Source organism: Bos mutus, chromosome 28, assembly GCF_027580195.1.
Source record: "Bos mutus isolate GX-2022 chromosome 28, NWIPB_WYAK_1.1, whole genome shotgun sequence".
Classification (NCBI taxonomy): Eukaryota; Metazoa; Chordata; class Mammalia; order Artiodactyla; family Bovidae; genus Bos; species Bos mutus.
In genome coordinates, this window is record NC_091644.1 from 10,729,789 (window position 1) to 10,746,090 (window position 16,302).

The 16,302-nt window shown below is 56.2% G+C and overlaps 1 protein-coding gene across 7 annotated transcripts in view; it reads right to left on the reverse strand.

The window, feature by feature from the left end:
• ZMIZ1 (zinc finger MIZ-type containing 1) overlaps positions 1-16,302 on the reverse strand; it is a 150,905-nt gene that overhangs the window by 25,617 nt on the left and 108,986 nt on the right. For 6 of the 7 annotated variants that reach the window (XM_070364790.1, XM_070364788.1, XM_070364789.1 and 3 more), the window contains 2 exons: positions 11,174-11,318; positions 180-294 (listed from right to left, as the gene is read on the reverse strand). In XM_070364790.1, the coding sequence (XP_070220891.1) occupies positions 180-294; positions 11,174-11,318 (260 nt within the window). Of the gene's footprint in view, positions 1-179; positions 295-7,793; positions 8,036-11,173; positions 11,319-16,302 lie in introns of those variants that run through there. The other variant, XM_070364792.1, reaches the window with a different exon arrangement.

Consider the following 16,302-nt stretch of genomic DNA (forward strand, 5'->3'; position numbering starts at 1 on the left):
GGGGCAGGTGTGGGCCCATCCTGGGTAGAGCCGTGTCCACAGCTGGGTGTGCCCTGACAGCCGGTCTTTCCAGCAGGGGACGAGCCTGGGAGAGCCAGCAGGGCTAGCATGGCAAGGTGACCGTGATGGATGGTCCCACCTGGAAGGGGCTGTGGCTGGGGGGGATGACAGGCTCTTACCTGGCTCTGGGATGTGTTGGTCACTCCCCAAACCGTGGTGACCACGGAGAGGGAGCCGGGAGGCTGGTTGGTGTTCTGCTGCCAAGGGACAGAGTCATAGGGGAATGACCCATCACTGCAGAGAGAGACAGAGGAGGGGCCTCAGGGGTGTTGCAGACACAGGCTCAGAGGGAGGCAGGCCCCATCACCCCACCATGCTCTGTGGCTCCTGGCCACTCTCCATTCTGGACCCCCTGAGCCTGGCACGGTGGCCTGTTGTGTAACAGTGACCAGCTCTCCCGGCATCACTGCGGAGGTGCCACCCCCCTGGCTGTCTGTCTCCTGTGAGACCAAGTCCACAGGTCATGCTATGGAAGAAGGGACCTGCAGCTCAGTTTAAGCTTTGCCTTCGACCACAAGCAGCTCTAAGAAGTTCTCCAGAAAGAGCCCTGGTTCCTTGGCACCAACTTCCCCTCAAAACTACCCATCCCTTCTCAGAAAGGGCTTCCCTGGTAGCTCAGATGATAAAGAATCTGCCTGCAACGCAGGAGACCCAGGTTTGATCCCTGGGTCAGGAAGATTCTCTAGGGGAGGAAATGGCAACCCACTCCAGTATTTTTGCCTGGGAAATCCCATGGACAGAGGAGCCTGGCAGGCTACAATCCATGGGGTCACAAAGAGTCGGACACAACTGAGCAGCTAACTTGCACTTCTCAGAAAAGGTCAGCAGGGCCCCGGTCTGAGTCTTGGCTCTTCCCTCCTCCTAAGCCCTCATGGTGAGTTGGCCGCCCTGCTCAGCTGACTTGGCCTTTGGAAGGAGGGTCCTCAAGTTGCTTTTTCTTCCCAGATGACAGGTACTGGCCTCTCTGCTGTGCTTCCTCCCTTGCTCCCACCCAAACTCTCATGCACATCCCACCAAACTAATCTCCCTCGGACACCTGAGACACAATCAAAGACCTTCAGTGGTTCCAGTGTTCACAAAGTCCCCACTCACACTGCAGAACAGTTTACCCCACTGACTAATCCCACCGTACCCTGCTTGCCACCTTGGCTCTCACTTCTCCAGGAGCCGACCCCCACCCCAGCCACTCCCCCACCTCCCCAGTCTCCTCTCTAGTACCAGCAGTACCCACCTTGCTCAATGACATCTCCCCAGGAGGCCCCAGTCATCAGAAGCAAGACCCCATGCCCGGCCCGTCACATCAGAAGTGCTCAGTAATAGCTTTCTATTAGTTGCCATGGCACAGATGGAGAGTGAAGTCCAGCAGACCCCAGGGAGGGGAGCCGGGGCACAAGCTTGAGAAGGACCCGCCAGGGTCCCAGTCCCCGGGAGTGCTGGGCTGGGGCAGCCTATGCCCTGCAGCCCGTCCTTCGCTGACTTTTCTAGCACCTCTCACAGAGAGAAAATCTCAGAAGTGGCCCCAGAAAGAGAAGAAGCACCGAGCACCCATGTCTGTGCTACCACCTCTGCCCACGGCATTCCGACTGGGCTGAGGTCGGCAAGGCAGCAGGGGAAGCGGGTTCTGGAGGAGCGTGGCTTGCTAGGAAAGCACCTCATGCCTCTGACTTGCACCTTCATCACAGGAAGTCAGCAGAAGACCAACGCGCTCACTCACGCCTGGAGACACCTGAACCCTAGCAGAGCAGCCAGCTTAGGCCCTGGAGGTCAGACGTCCAGGAAAAGGCACAGGCCTGCAGGACAGACGGGCAGAGGGCCCCGGGTTTGAGGGAGTGGGGGGTCTGAGCCTCGTGTACTGCTCCTTGCCGGGCAGGGCTCTCGGTCACGTTGGTCAAGTCAGGTCAGACTGAAGGGAGGTGTCACTGACTGCCCATGCTTGCTCCTCCCTTGCCCCTGGCTTCCTTCCTGTCTCTGTTCAGAAGTCACCTCACTGGAGCTGCTGCCCTGACCTCCTGGGGAACAGCAACTCCGCCCCTGTTCCCTTTTCCTCTCACTCTCGTCTGTTTTATTTGGTACCCTGGGTACAAGTCCTGCCCCTCCCTGGTTCGGGGACCCAGTGCGAACTTCCAAGGCTATCTGTACTCAGTCTCCTCATCTGTTAAATGGGCGTAAGAACAACACCTACCCCCACTCCCATTCTATTCGGTCTTCAAACTGCAGGTCATGACACATGATGTGTGGTGTGACATTGAACCAGCATGAGGGGGAAAACGGAGGGAATAAAATAGGAAGCTATCCAGTGTGAGCACAGAGTAAGGAGGAATATCACCCTTCGAACTGACTTCCTGGTGTTACACATGAGCACACACGCACCCTGGATCATGGGGTAAATCTGCGCGTTGCTGAAATTCTCAGGTGTGTGTGTTAATTTGCTTCAGTCACGTCTGACTCTCTGCGACCCTGGGGGCCACAGCCCTCCAGGCTCCTCTGTCCATGGGATTCTCCAGACAAGATTACTAGAGTGGGTTGCCATGCCTTCCTCCAGGGAATCTTTCTGACCCAGGGATGGAATTCAGCCTCTTATGTCTCCTGCATTAGCAGGCGGGTTCTTTACCACTAGCACCACTTGGGAGCCCGCTGGTCTCAGGCAGGTAAGTCCGAACACAAGCCTCCGCGGCCTAAGTCTGATGATGTGGCTCTAAGAGGAGACTGCAAACAAAAAGTCTTTCTTAACTGGAAAGTGACACTAAGTGACTTCAGCATTACTCATGATTTCTGAGAGGAAAACAGTGGGCCTAGAACTGGGGGGTGAGGAGCTCTCCTCAGGGAACCAGTCCGTCTGCCTGCCTTCTCCCTCTGCAGCCCAGATGTGATGTGGGTCAGCGGAAAGGAAGTGAGGCCCAGATGCACAGGCCAAAGGTGACCGACAGCTCACACTCTCTACACCTGGGGGTGCTGCTGGGGGGCCTGAGAGCCTGGGCAGGATGGAGAAGCACAGGAGAATAAGCAGAGCCTGCTCCTCGGCACAGCTGGGCTGGAAGCAGCCCTGCCCTCCCAGGAGGTCGCTGGGGATCCCAGCGTAGCACCCAGTCCCAGGGCTGCCGTTCCAGTCTCACAGGGAGGCCGCACAGGCTACAGTTTTAAACAACAAAGAGGAGACCCCTGGATACCCTGCCTCCTGTGGAGCCCTTACCCTACATGCGCCTGGACTAAACTAAATGGAGCAGAGCCCAGGCCGAAGTCCGTCCTCTCTCCCCAGAATTCCTGCCCCACAAACTCCCACCAGCCCTCCAGGCTGAATCTGCTTGTGGCCGAGGTTCTTACCCAGCAGTCAGGAAGCAGGGCCCCTGGGAGCTCCGCACGAGCCACCAGCTGCTGCCTCACCACCTCAAGCGGGGAGGCCCCGGCTCAGCGGGATACAGGCCTGTGAACAAGCTCCCAACTGCCCTGCAGCTTGTGGGTGGGCCTTGTGGGCGGAGACCGGCTCCTTCCTGTTTTGTCCCCTCCACCCCAGGCTTAGTGAGAAGCAAACTTAACCCGGGTTCCCAAAGTGGGCATCCCACTGTCTGGCTGGAGGGTTCACCCCAGAGCCCAGATGCAGACCCAGTGTGTGTGGGGACATGTATGTGTGTGTGCACACAGAGGGGCCCCGCTGGCATGTGCGTGCGTGGAGGAGGAGACGGGCACCCGCATGTAGGGGTGGTCTCGGGGACTTGCTCGCCCCCACTCGCACCTGCTGCAGAAGCAGAAGTGGCAGGCGCACCGACACGGCTGTGACTCATCTCCTGGGGAGACGGCGCCCGCTGGCGCGGGGGAGCTGCTCGCCCCCACAGGCCCATGGTGGCAGTCAGCCCTGCCGACGACGCCTCTGCCCAGACTCAGACACTGCTGTCGGGGGAGGGGAGGAGGCCCGCTTGGCTCCCGGGGCCCCAGCATGAAGGTCAAGCCAGGCTCCTGGGTCCAACCAGGGTGGGAGGGGCTCAGGGCAATGAAGAGGAGGGTCTGGGGGTGCCCTGAGGCCGTGTCCCTCCTCCGCAAGCACTATTTCACCAGTATGTGTGCTCAGCCCGGGTTGGAGGTCCCTGGCATTTCAGAGCCGCTCTCCTCCTGTCCACAGCTGATCTCAGTTCAGAGGGAGGCCCCCCAGGATCTGAGAACCCACTCTAAGTAGTCCTGCCCAGCTCTGCACACCTCCAATCCGGCATGGCCTGGTCTCAGGCCATAAGCCACAGTCCTGACCAGCCAAACCTGCCCCACCTGCAGAGGCACCGACGCCAGAAGCCCTAGTAACCTCAGCAGCGTTCTACCTGCCGAGCAGCTCCCAACCTAGCGCAGCCACTCCCCTGCCCCTGGGCCTCCAGGTGTAGGCCTGGGGTGCTCCATCCTTGCCTTGAAACGTGTCACTCACCTTTAGTCTCTTCCTCCAAAGGCCGCCTCTAGCAGGAAGCCCTCACCACATCCACGGACCTGAGCTCCACTTGCTCCTCATATGCTTGGGGCCCGAGTACCTCCCTGCCCTTTTCCTTCTGCCCCAGGAGCCCTGAGTTCTCCGGCTACCTGCGCCTGGCATGGTGTCTTCACACACCTGCAGGGCTCAGGAAGCCTCTACTAACCAAAATGCCAAAGAGAAACACCACCCCTCTGTGCCAGCCCCCAGAGCGATGTCTGAGGATCAATGAATGCATTCTCTCATTCAGCCCAACTGCTGACCACCTACAGTGCGCTTGTGACCCCATGGGCACTGCCACTCAGGAAGGGAGAGGCCCTACCCTCCAGGGAGGGGGACAGAGGAAAGCTAATGAAGTGGCTACCCTCTCACGATGCCTCCGTGTCCACTGAGGCCACCCCTCACCACGCCCAGGGATAAGAATAGCCCCTCTCTCAGAGGCGGTCATGAGGATTTAGTGAGCTCACATGGGTAAGGCAAGGCCTAGCACACCTCCTGCAGCCTGAAATTACTGCCTGCTAGTATCGTTATTATGATTCACTGAAAGGCTTTTACATGCAAGGAACTGTGTGAAGGGACTTTCATCCAAGAACTCATGTGATCCCTTGAAGTGGGCTCAGCAGATGCCTCTCATAGGATCTGAGGCTCCCAGTCTCACAGGGCTAATTGAGGGCAAGGCGGACAGTGGGTCTGGCCAATGCTAAAGGAAATCAACCCTGAATATTCATCGGAAAGACTGATGCTGAAGCTTCAATACTTTGGCTACCTGATGCAAAGAACTGACTCACTGGAAAAGACCCTGATGCTGGGAAAGATTGAAGGCAGGAGGAGAAGGCGACGACAGAGGATGAGATGGTTGGATGGCATCACTGACTCGATAGATGTGAGATTGAGCAAACTCCAGGAGATGGTGAAGGACAGGTAAGCCTGGGGTGCTACCGTTCATCGGTGGCAAAGAGTTGGATCCGATTTAACTGAACACCAACATGGAGCTCAGAGTCCAGTAAGGTGGCACTTCCCTTTACAAAGATGGCAATGATGCAAGCAAGCACACATTACAAAGGCAATCCAGAAGTCCATGAGAACTCCAAGAAGGGGCAGAGCTTCCCAAAAATTCCTGGGGAAGTTGTCTTTCAGAAGCCACCCAGTGAGGGCATACAGGGGACATAAAGTTATGCTTCAAAGACTGGCTGCAGACGAAACCCAAACAGTGTCCCAGGAAAAAACACTTTAATACATCACATCACTAGCTTTGGCCTCGACTGAGTGTATTGGCAGATATTCAAGGGCTCTGACTAAACTTTTTTTAGCTAATGTTCAAATGGCAGAGGGAGGCCTCTCAGCCCAGTGGTTAACTAGGCTCTGAGCTTAAGATTCTTTGAGGTCAAACCTTGACTATGGTTGGCCACTGATGATTCCTGTGACCTGAGAAATGTTACTTAAGTCAGCCTCAATGTTCTCATCTGTAAAGTGGGACTAATACTCTCTTAGGATGAAACATGCAAATACAGGTAACGTTTAGCCCACTGCCTCGCAGTCAGTTGCTGCTCAGCGGTACCTAGACCTTTCTCTCCATTTCTCCAGCTCAAATGGGATCAAAGTACTCAGATGTATTTGATGATACAATGATGGCGCTTAGAAGTTTTGCAAATAGGCTATCAATGGGAGGGGGTGTTATTATCATTCCTGCCTGCTGAACCTGTGTTCCAAGCCTCCAAGGCCTTCCTCAGGGTGCCTCTGCCTTTCTCGAGCTAGCAAACTCCTATCCATACTTTGAAGCCCAGCCTGGATGTTCCCTTCTGTGACTCTCCAATGCAGAACACCAACGGCATTTTCCCCTATTCCTTCAGCACTTTTTTTTTTTTTTAAATATATTTTACAAAAAGCTCTTCACACTGCAGTTACAGCAGACAGTTTATCTGTCTGTTTGCCAGCCCCACGGGCACTGACCAATGTTTGCTAAATTTGAGAAAATGAGTAAAGAGGGAACTATGACCGTCAGTTCTTGGGCACCTCCTGTGAAAGTATCTACACAGACATTCAAGGAGGGAAGAAGAAGGGAGGGCTGAGTTATTTCTTCCCTTGCACTTCTAACAGCCACTTTATTTGGAGGAAATAACAAATTCCTATTAAGGGTATTGTCAGACCCTAATTCATTTCCCTGATCTGGCTATATCGGTCCCATTTCTGCGCAAGGCTGTAACATTACCACTAATGAAACACCAAGCCAGTGAGGAGCTGAAGCTCCCACCCTCTTTAATTTAGGGGAACCATTAACAGCGCTCTCCATCATCACAATTACTGGGGACCACTTCCTTCCCTCCCTGCGGTGAAACTCGGAGAGGAACTTGTGCAGCTAACTGCGTACTAGAGGGTTTTAAATTTTTTCCAGAGGAAGGAGGAAAGGAAAAGATCCTTGCATCTTGGCAGTCTGAAACTGATGAAGCAGGATTTATAGATCCTCCAACCTCCCTTTCATTGCTTCTTTTTTCCTGGGGGTAAGAGGGGGATCTATAACAAACTGAGCTTTTGGTGTGGCTGTGCAAAAAAAGAGCTAAAAATGAAAGCGGTGAAGGCGGTGTGATGGTACCAAGGAGAGACAAGCACCGGGGTCAGCTTTACTAGATCCCTTCTTTGTTAGCTGGCCGTGAATGAGGACATTTGAGTCTGGTGGCACCCGGCTGAGGGTTCAGAGAATAAAGACTAGTCCGTGGAGCGACCTGTGCCCAGGCATGGTGACAAGCGTGTTGTTAAGTCCTGTGCGGTGGTTGTTCCATTTTTACACATGAGGAAACTGAGGCAGAGAGAGAGGTTACAGAACAGCCCAAAGTGACCCACCTAGGAGACAGCAGGGCTGAAACTAGAGGCCCAGCAGCTTGGCTCCAGGGCGTGTATGCCACCTGCTGCACAGACAGCAGCCCTGGGCCTGCCCAGGGCCAAGGGGAGCCCCAAGGCCCCTCTCAGGAAACCCCTCCGGGAGCTGCAAACCCCTCACCTGGAAGAGGAAGGGTGGCACCCCTTGGTCTTGGAGGCTTCCCCAGCTCTGGTGGACTTTGATTGTAATCAAATTAAGAGTGTAAACAAGATTTATTAGGCTTTCAGTTACCTTCATGACACTGATTTGCATAAGGACAATGTGTTAATCACAATGGCTTTTTAAGTCACTCATTAAAAATCTAGAAGAAGGCAGAAATCTTTGCAGGCATCATGTCTGGGTCACCGCAGGGACTATTAAGGGATCCTGCTGCCTGGCCCCCCAGGCCTGAGGCCCCAGCTGCCCTGGACTGACCTTTCCAGGGTCCCTTCTATGCAGCAGTCTGTGGGCGTCTGGAAAGTGGAAGGACAGCCGGTCGACAGTTCAGTGGTCAGGACCAGACAGGGACGAACCCACAGTGCTCCACAAACCACTGAGCTCCAGCCAGACATGTGGGTACCCAGGATTCCTCCCAACTGCCGACATGCTCAGAAGCTGGTTCCAGAGGTTAGAGGCACAGGCTCCGACTCACAGAGTGATGCTGCAGTGCCGACCTCCATGGCCTGTAATGGATGTGACCGTGATGCCTGAACTACAGATATACAGCAGTCACAGCCTCCCCACCCAACAGCCTGGGACTTCGAGCATCTTGGCTCCCTCACCCTTCCCTGTTTGCTTGTCCTCAGAGAATTCAGACAAGGACCCTGAGTCTTGGAACAGCCACATACCTCCAAATACCGAATCATGAACATGCAGGGTCCCTAAGCTCACCCCCACCCAAAGTTTCCTTAATGAAAGGCAGAAAGGAGGTTCCTCCCTCTAAGTCACCTGACACAGCTGTGGAGGAGGGCAGGCATAGAGTTTCCTTCTGTAACAGTACCTGTCTTTCTCTTCCACTTCCTTTCCTTCTCGTTTGGGAAATTACAGGAGGGACTTAGAAGGTGAGGCACCCCAGTGGAGTTTCTCTAAAAATGAGAGACTCACCACCTGGAGGAAATTCACGAAGTTATAGGCAGAGAGCAGCCACTCTCCAGTCACAGGCCACAACGTGCCCTCGGAACAGCTCTGGCCTGAAGGGACATGGGTTGGACCTTGTTCAACAGATGACACTTCTTTCTGGTCTCAACTGCCCCACTATAAGTTGGGAAATGGGGCGAGGTGTGGATCAGGATTGGGTTAATGACTAGAAACCATGTCACTGGTCTTGAATGGCCAGCGGGGAGGAGGGTGAAGGGCAGAGCGCTGTGTGTGGTTCACTGCTCTGTCCCTTCCTGGCTGTGCATTCTTGGGGAAGTCGCTGTCCCACTCTGGGGTTTCCCTCCCAGTTCTGCCACAGGAGGGAAGGATATTGCCCAGAATGCCCATTGCCTTGCTGTGCTGCTATTCATCAACACTTAGCAAGTCTACCCGCAGGCAGAGCTCTCCCTTCTCTCAGAGGCCACTGCTTTGCCCTCTCTAGCACCCCATGGGCATGCACAGGAGGCTGAAGCGGGGGTGGTAGCAGAGCACTGGGTGCCAGACAGACAGTGGCTCTTCAGTCACAGCATTTCTTTAAAAAGCCAGTTCGAATTCTGGAATGCCATCCAAGTCCTTCAAGGTCAAGGTCCACCTCCTCTGGGCAGCCTCTTGACTGTGTCAGCCTGGCCACCTTCCTCCTGCTGCTGCTGCTGCTAAGTCACTTCAGTCGTGTCCGACTCTGTGCGACCCCAGAGAAGGCAGCCCACCAGGCTCCCCCGTCCCTGGGATTCTCCAGGCAAGAACACTGGAGTGGGTTGCCATTTCCTTCTCCAATGCATGAAAGTGATAAGTGCAAATGAAGTCGCTCAGTCGTGTACAACTCTTTTCGACCCCATGGACTGCAGCCTACCAGGCTCCTCCACCCATGGGATTTTCCAGGCAAGAATACTGGAGTGGGGTGCCATTGCCTTCTCCACCTTCCTCCTAGAGAACCCCAAAGCCAACCTGTCACCAAACCCTAGCTTTGCCTTGATCTGCCAGCTCGCAATTTTGCCTCACCAAGTCTTTCTTCCCCAACCAGCAAGAGTCAGCTCCTGGAGCAGAGACCCCCTTCATCTATGTGTTTAACCCCAGGACCAGGCAGTCTCATGCTTTCAGCTCAACTCAGCAAAGACCTGGCCAAAGGCTGGCTGTGGTCATGGCCAGGCAGGTCTGTGGCAGGTCTCCAGAGGAGCAGGCCTGCCATCAGCAGCAGCAGCTTTACTGAAATGGCTCAGAGGAGGGGTGGCTGAGAAGGATGTGAGATGTGGGATGACGAGACGCAGGACGATTCTGGCAGGACAGGGAGTTAAGGAGCCAGAAGGTAACAAGGGTAAATGCAAAGGGTGTGGCTTGGATTGCAGCGCCTGTGCTCAGTGGCTGGCAGCACTCAGCCGGAGAAGACCTGTGGCTTCTAGCCAGGCCGGGGTCAAGCAGGCGAAGGTGGATGAAGGAGGGTTTGGCCTCAAGAGTGGTGGGTCTCAACCACAGGTGGTATCTCTGTCCTTTAGACGTGTGAAAGTCCTTTAGCAATGCCTGGGGTGGGGTCACATAGGAACTGAGTGGGCAGGAGCCAAGACGTGACCTGCCCCACAAAGTCCTGCACCATTAAAAACTACCCTGGCCCAAAAGGCCAGTAGTTTCCCAGAAACACCCACAGAAGGGGGCTGCTCTAAGCGACTGGGCTGTCAGACTGACGGTGCGATGAGGCAGTGACCCTGAGAGGGGGTGAGGGGCTAGGTGGTGAAAAGCACTTCGCAGTGAGGCAGGGAACCAACCCCCATCCTGCCCGAGCAGGTGCTGGACCCGAGGAGCTCTAAGCGCCCCTTCTGGCTCCAAGAATCAATTGCCTCTAATTCGATTTATGAGCATGGCCAGTACCCGACTTCCCGGCAGAGCCTCTATGGTGTGACCCAGGTCTCCTGCAGCGCACTCTGGGCTGCAGGTGCCGCGGTCAGGCCTGGTAATGAGTGTGGAGTGCCGACTGCAAATGCCCCTCCCTGTGGTCAGCAGGGACTCACACTGGGAGAGCAGACCGCACAGCAGGCCCCGCTGTTCCAGGGTCAGCCTGCAGAGCGCTCTGAGAGAACAGCCCTGCTCAGCGAGGGACCTGCGAGATAATTAACTAGGACACGGGCCGGTCCTGACCATGTGCTCCCTCTGGGGTTGGTGGAGGGCAGACTGGCCGGTTCCTCAGTGCCTGCTGCCTCTGGCAGGCCCAGTATCACCTGTGACGCTGGGTTTCCATAGCCCTGCCCCTATGTTGAAGGTCCAGCCTCCCTTGACTCCTGCCTGGGTGGCCTTCAGCCCAGTGACCTTCCTGAATCCCTTCCAGACCTGCCTGTGATTCTGCTCAGGAAAGAGGGAAGGCTCTGGATTTAGGGATACTAATTTTCTACCGAAAGTCTAGAACCTAAAGAAGAGACAGCTCTCCACTGAAGGGATCAAGCAGTCAGGCTGGATAAGATGGCACTTTCAACTTCTGTTTTGATGGTGGACAAATAGCACTCACCCATGAGGATTTAAAATACGACACCCGGATTTTAGAAAATGTACTGCCCTCCTGACTATTCAGGGGCCCCACCCCGGTTCTCTGACCTGGGGACATGTCCAAGGAGACCTGGGGGCCCGAGGGGTGGCTGTCCAGCACCCACGCAAGCGGCGCCTGGCCCCAGCCCGGGTGGCGCACGCCCACTCACCTGTGCGACAGAGTGGGTTTCATGGAGCTCATGGAGTTGAGGGGGGGCTGCATGGGGAGTTTCCCGGGGGGGTCGCTCTGGCGGCTCTTCTGATGTCGGAGCAGCAGCAGGCGGCCGAGCTCCTCGCACCAGGAGGACAGCAGGGCTGCAAGGAAGGACAGGATGGTCAGCGAGCTCGTGACTGGCCACCGCGCCTTGCCGCGCCTGGCCCACCTCGCCCACCCAGGCTGGGCGCTCCCCACGCAGGGTTTGCCCCCAGCTTGACACAAGTATTCTAGCCCTCTCAGTATTCTTGCCTGTATAGTGGGATAAACATCGGAAGGAAAGAGGACCGAAAAGCTGCTATTGCTGAAGGAGAAGATCAGAGGAGGGCAGAGTGTAACGGCAAAGCGGGGAGAGTCAAGACGACGGAGAGGACTGCAGAGGCAGGGCCAAGGTGAGGCCGGAGGCCAGGCACAGATCGGCGTGTGCCCAAGTTAGGGACTGCTGGTTGCCCCCACGCATCTCAGTGAGGCCCACACCCTTGGACTCTGGATAGTCAGCTCAACATGGCTTCCTCTCCATGAGTGGGACCCCAAAATCACAAGGTTTAAACAAAATCTGGATCCTTCCTAGAACCTGTTGCTGTTTCCAGGAGTGTTTGCAGAGTTCTCCTTTCCCCCAAAGTGCCCGGAAGAACACAGGTACACCCACCTTCCAGGCAAACCCGTGATGGGTCCCTGTGCTACTGGGCACAGATGCTGGAAAGGACAAAGCATTTCCAGGGCACAGGGTGGCCCAGGGGTGGGGCAGGGGCCGAGCCAGAGTCTGCCGGGGGCACCAAAGGCAGGAGCACAGGAGAACGCTTCACATCCAGGCTTGGGGAGGCCTCAGAAACTAGGAAACGCTACCAGAATAAGCTAGGTGTTGGGGGATGAAAGAACAATTCTACTTCATCCTGAACTGTGCCAGTGAGGCCACCAGAGGCCAGAAGCACCCTCAAGGTCAGTGTTTCTGGCCAGTCCAAAAGCTGAGGTTTGGGGAAGGAGTCAGAAATCAGGAAGGCTGGGTTGTCAGCACCTCGCTGCATGATCCTAAGGAACACACAGACCCTCTCGGGCCTCGGTTTGCTGGCAGGGAAAAAGGAGTCATGACTGACGCCCTGTCTTTCCTCCAGGGCTGTGGTCAGGGGCAGAAGGGGACACTGTGGAGACTGTGGCCACAAAATGGGTTCATCACAGCCCAGCCAATGCTCTGCTCCTGCCGTCAGTAATCAGTCACACTAATTACTGTTCTGAGGAGTTCTAAGGAGTCGACCCCGTCAAGGAGTCAGGAGCCTTCTGAAGCAGGACAGGACGCACAGCCCCCTAGCCCATCTCCAGGGTCTGCCATCTGAGCACTGTGCAACATGCTTGTGTGTCCTTTTCTTGAACCCATCCCCTGTGATCCACGGTATCAGCTGTTCTCCCCATTCTACAGATCAGCAGACTGAGGCTCAGGCAGAGGAAGTCACCCGCTCACAGCAACCACTGAGGGAGGGGCAGACACTCAGATGGTGCCCCTCCTGTGTATCCTGGTGGGTGCAGCCCAAGGCTGAACCAGAGTGTGGGGGAGAAGATGAAACTCTTCAAAAGGCCCAAACTGGGGCTTCCCTGGTGGTCCAGTGGTTAAAAGCCCCACCTGCCACTGCAGAGGATGTGGGTCTGATCCCTGGTGGGGGAACTAAGATCCCACATGTCACAGGACAACTAAGACCCAACATAGCCAAATAAATTAAAGAAAAAAAAGGGGGGGGGCCCAAACCAGGCAGCCACGGTCTCCAGCGCCCTGACTCAATGAGAAACTCCTCCTGCTTCTTCTGAGTCACACCTTTTACCGTGTTCAGCGGGTGATGGGGGAAGAAGCATAGATACACACGGCCCTGGAGAGACGGCACAGGGCTGCCAGTTCAAACCACCCAGATCTTGGATAGGCTCCCCTAGTAGCCCAAGGCCCGGAGAGGCAGGCTGGGCCCCTGGCCCAGGGAGGCTGTATCAGGAGTGTAGAGAGTGGGGCCTGGCATCTTGAGGGGCAGCAGGCTCTTTCCTGCCCCTCACCGGGTGGGCAGGGGCCAGGAGGCAGCTTTTAGGACCAGCAGGAGAACACTGTCCATCCAGCCGTGCTGAGTGCTGGCTAGGAGGGAGGTGCTCACGCTCCCAGGGGCCCGCTGGGGACGGAAGGGCGAAGGAAGGGTGGTGGTTCTTGTGGGGATGGGGTGGGGTGGTGAGGGGTCCTGCCGGCATCACTGAGTATGTTTGCCTGGCCTGTGTGGTGGGCAAAGATGCTCAAAGAGGCAAGAGAGGCTGACATACAATCTGTGCCCTTCCCAACTGGGCACCTGTTTCCCCCCCTCCAGGAGAGGGGATCAGTGGCCGAGCTGTGTGTAAGAGCTGCATCCTGCCCCCTCTGGGGGCCTCACCATGCCACCACCTGCTCAGGGAGGAGGGTGCCAGAGAGGAGAGGCCCCCACCCTGGCTTTTGTCTGCCCAGAAACCACGGCAAAACGCCCCCGATGCGGGTGCCCAGCAAACATCTGCCACAGCTGGAGCGGGAAGCGGCCTATTCATCGAGGCTGGAACAAACAGAAATGAATTTCCAGATTGCTCCATTCTTCTCCCAGGCCCCTAGTTACCGCTTCTTGTGCGGGGGGGCACCGGGCATCTGGAACCTCATTTGCACGCCAAGCACGAGGCCCAGCGGATCACAGCGATGGAGGGGCCGCTCGGCTGCCAGCACAAAGGATGGCCGCAGATGGTGCCGCCTGCTGCCTGCCCTGCCCACGCTGCCCCTCCTGGCCCGTGCTCCTCCTGGGGGCCACCGAGCCATGGGAGGGGCTGGGGCACCTCGGGGGGCCTTCGGAGCTTTCCTCCAATGTCACAAGCCACTCCCCCATTTGGTCAAGGACGGCCCTTGTCTTCCTATTGCTAGCAGAGTGGTTTTCCGTAGAATAAAGGGAATGGTGTAGAGGGGCCTGGGATGCTGTGAGCAGATGTGATGTGGGTATTAGGCGGCCCCGACACAACACAGATGCCAGGACAGCCACATTCCTACAACCAAGAGGGAAAGGACCGGGAGCGAGGCAGGCACCACCCGTCACCCCCTCGGCCTGAGCGGCCAGCTGGCAGAGGCCACGCGGGCAGATGCAGACTGGAGAGACACAGGGTAGGCTCTCATCATGGTGCAAGCCAACACAAGCCGTTCCGAGGCAAATGCTGGTTAGTGATAACACGTGGGGATTTGCAGCCACAAAACCAGAGACTCAGGAGGACAGACAGACAGAGACAGGCAGGGGATTATACAAGGACAGACAGACAGCCTGGCAGGGTGAATGTCTGGGTGTGCGTCTGTGGGTAGGCCTGGATCTGGGCTGTCTGTACACGGCTGAGTTGAGCATGCCTCTCTGATGAGGTGATACCAATGTCTACAATACTCCCAGGACAGGGGAGGAGAGGGGACAATGGTGAGCAGGCTGTGGACGTGATGACTAAGTGTCCTGGCTCTGGGGTTCCACAGACCCGGCTTGAACTGTGCCCTGACGCTCTCTAGCTGGGAGATTTCACAGTGGCTGCTTTACTGCTTGGAGCTCAGTTTCCCCATCTGTGAAATGGATTTTTATAGGAGCCGCCCACCTCAGAGAGTGGATGTAAGCTGTAAATCAGTGCTGTTAGTCAACCAAAAGAGAGGGAGGGTCGGCGGAACATCCGAGCAGAAGCCAAAAGAGAAGCAGGGTTGGCGGAGGCCCAAATGACCCGTAACTCACAGCAGCCCCAGGAAAACCACCGCTCGATCGCGCGCCCACCTCTCCCTTCACATGGCACCTGGGTAGCTGGTGAGGTACGGACCCCACGATCATCCCAGCTCGCTCTCTACCGCCCATGTGAGACCTTGAGCAAGTCACCTACGTTCCCGTGCCTCAGCTCCCTCATTTCTAAACGGTGGTCGCGGTAATTCTACTCCCTGTCTCACAAACCAGCTGTCAGGATGCTGGTCAGGTGCTGAGTTACCACCATGCAGTGAAGGAACAGCATCGGGCACAGCGTAGGTGCTCTACGTATGTTTGCTACAAAGATGATCAGTATTATTGACCTTGGTAGGTAGATAAGCAACCAACAGGATAGGCTTTGGTGTCTCTGTCCACCTCTGACCATACAGCAGCAGCCCCAAGGGGTCAGTGGAAGAGAAAGGGGATTCCAGCCGGGGAGAACACAGACAGGTTGCCCTCTCAGAACTCCCACTGCCTGCATGTGCCTCTACCGCTTACCCGGCAAGCCACAAGGGGCACTAGGGTTCCATGGGCTTAAACAACCAAGTCATCTGCCAGCAGCACGTGTCTTACAGTCGAGGCCACAGCACGGCGTGACGGGTGCTGTGTTTTCCTTTCCCAGTGGTACATCAAACAGTGGTGTGTGTGACAAAGGGGGCTGGCTGTCTCCTATTCCTGGGACCCAGGAGATGTGTCTAGGGGCCCCTGCACCAGAGGGTGCTATGGTGAGGTGGCACAGACATCTACGGAAGAGAAGTGGAAATGAATGTGGGGTCTGAGAATCACACAGGACACAGGAAGCAGATCTGAGGAAGGGCACTGGGGGAGAGCCCAGTTCCTGATATTTGCTCCCCAAGAGCTCCCTGGCTCCTGCCCCTACAGCTGGCAGCCACCACAGTGTCCCTTAGAGACCAGTAAAAGGAAACCAGATGTAGAAATGAGGGGAGGTCTGGCGTGAAGCTCTGGGGCATCTTAGTCCAGGCCTGTCCGAGATGTGGCCCGCCTGGAATCAGTGACAGGCCCTGTGTTTGCCTCTGACTGCAGCTCCCGGCAGAAGAGATGCCCAGGCTGGGCTGGTCCAATGAACTAGTGTGGGGCTGCCAGTCTTGAGAGAGGCGGCAGAAGGAAGGGGCTGCGTGGCTGGATCTGAGAACCGTCGGGGCCCCAGGTAGGGAGGGTGGATCTGTAATCTCCAGACCAGCAGAGTAATCGGCAGACAATGAGTCACTCGCGGGTGGAGGGGAGGCAGAGGCTGGGGTCTGGGAGTCAGAGCATCAAAGGGGCAGATGAGCTTGCCTAGGCACATGCGAAAAAACTGCCCCTTGCCAGGCAGGGCTTGGGCTTAAAA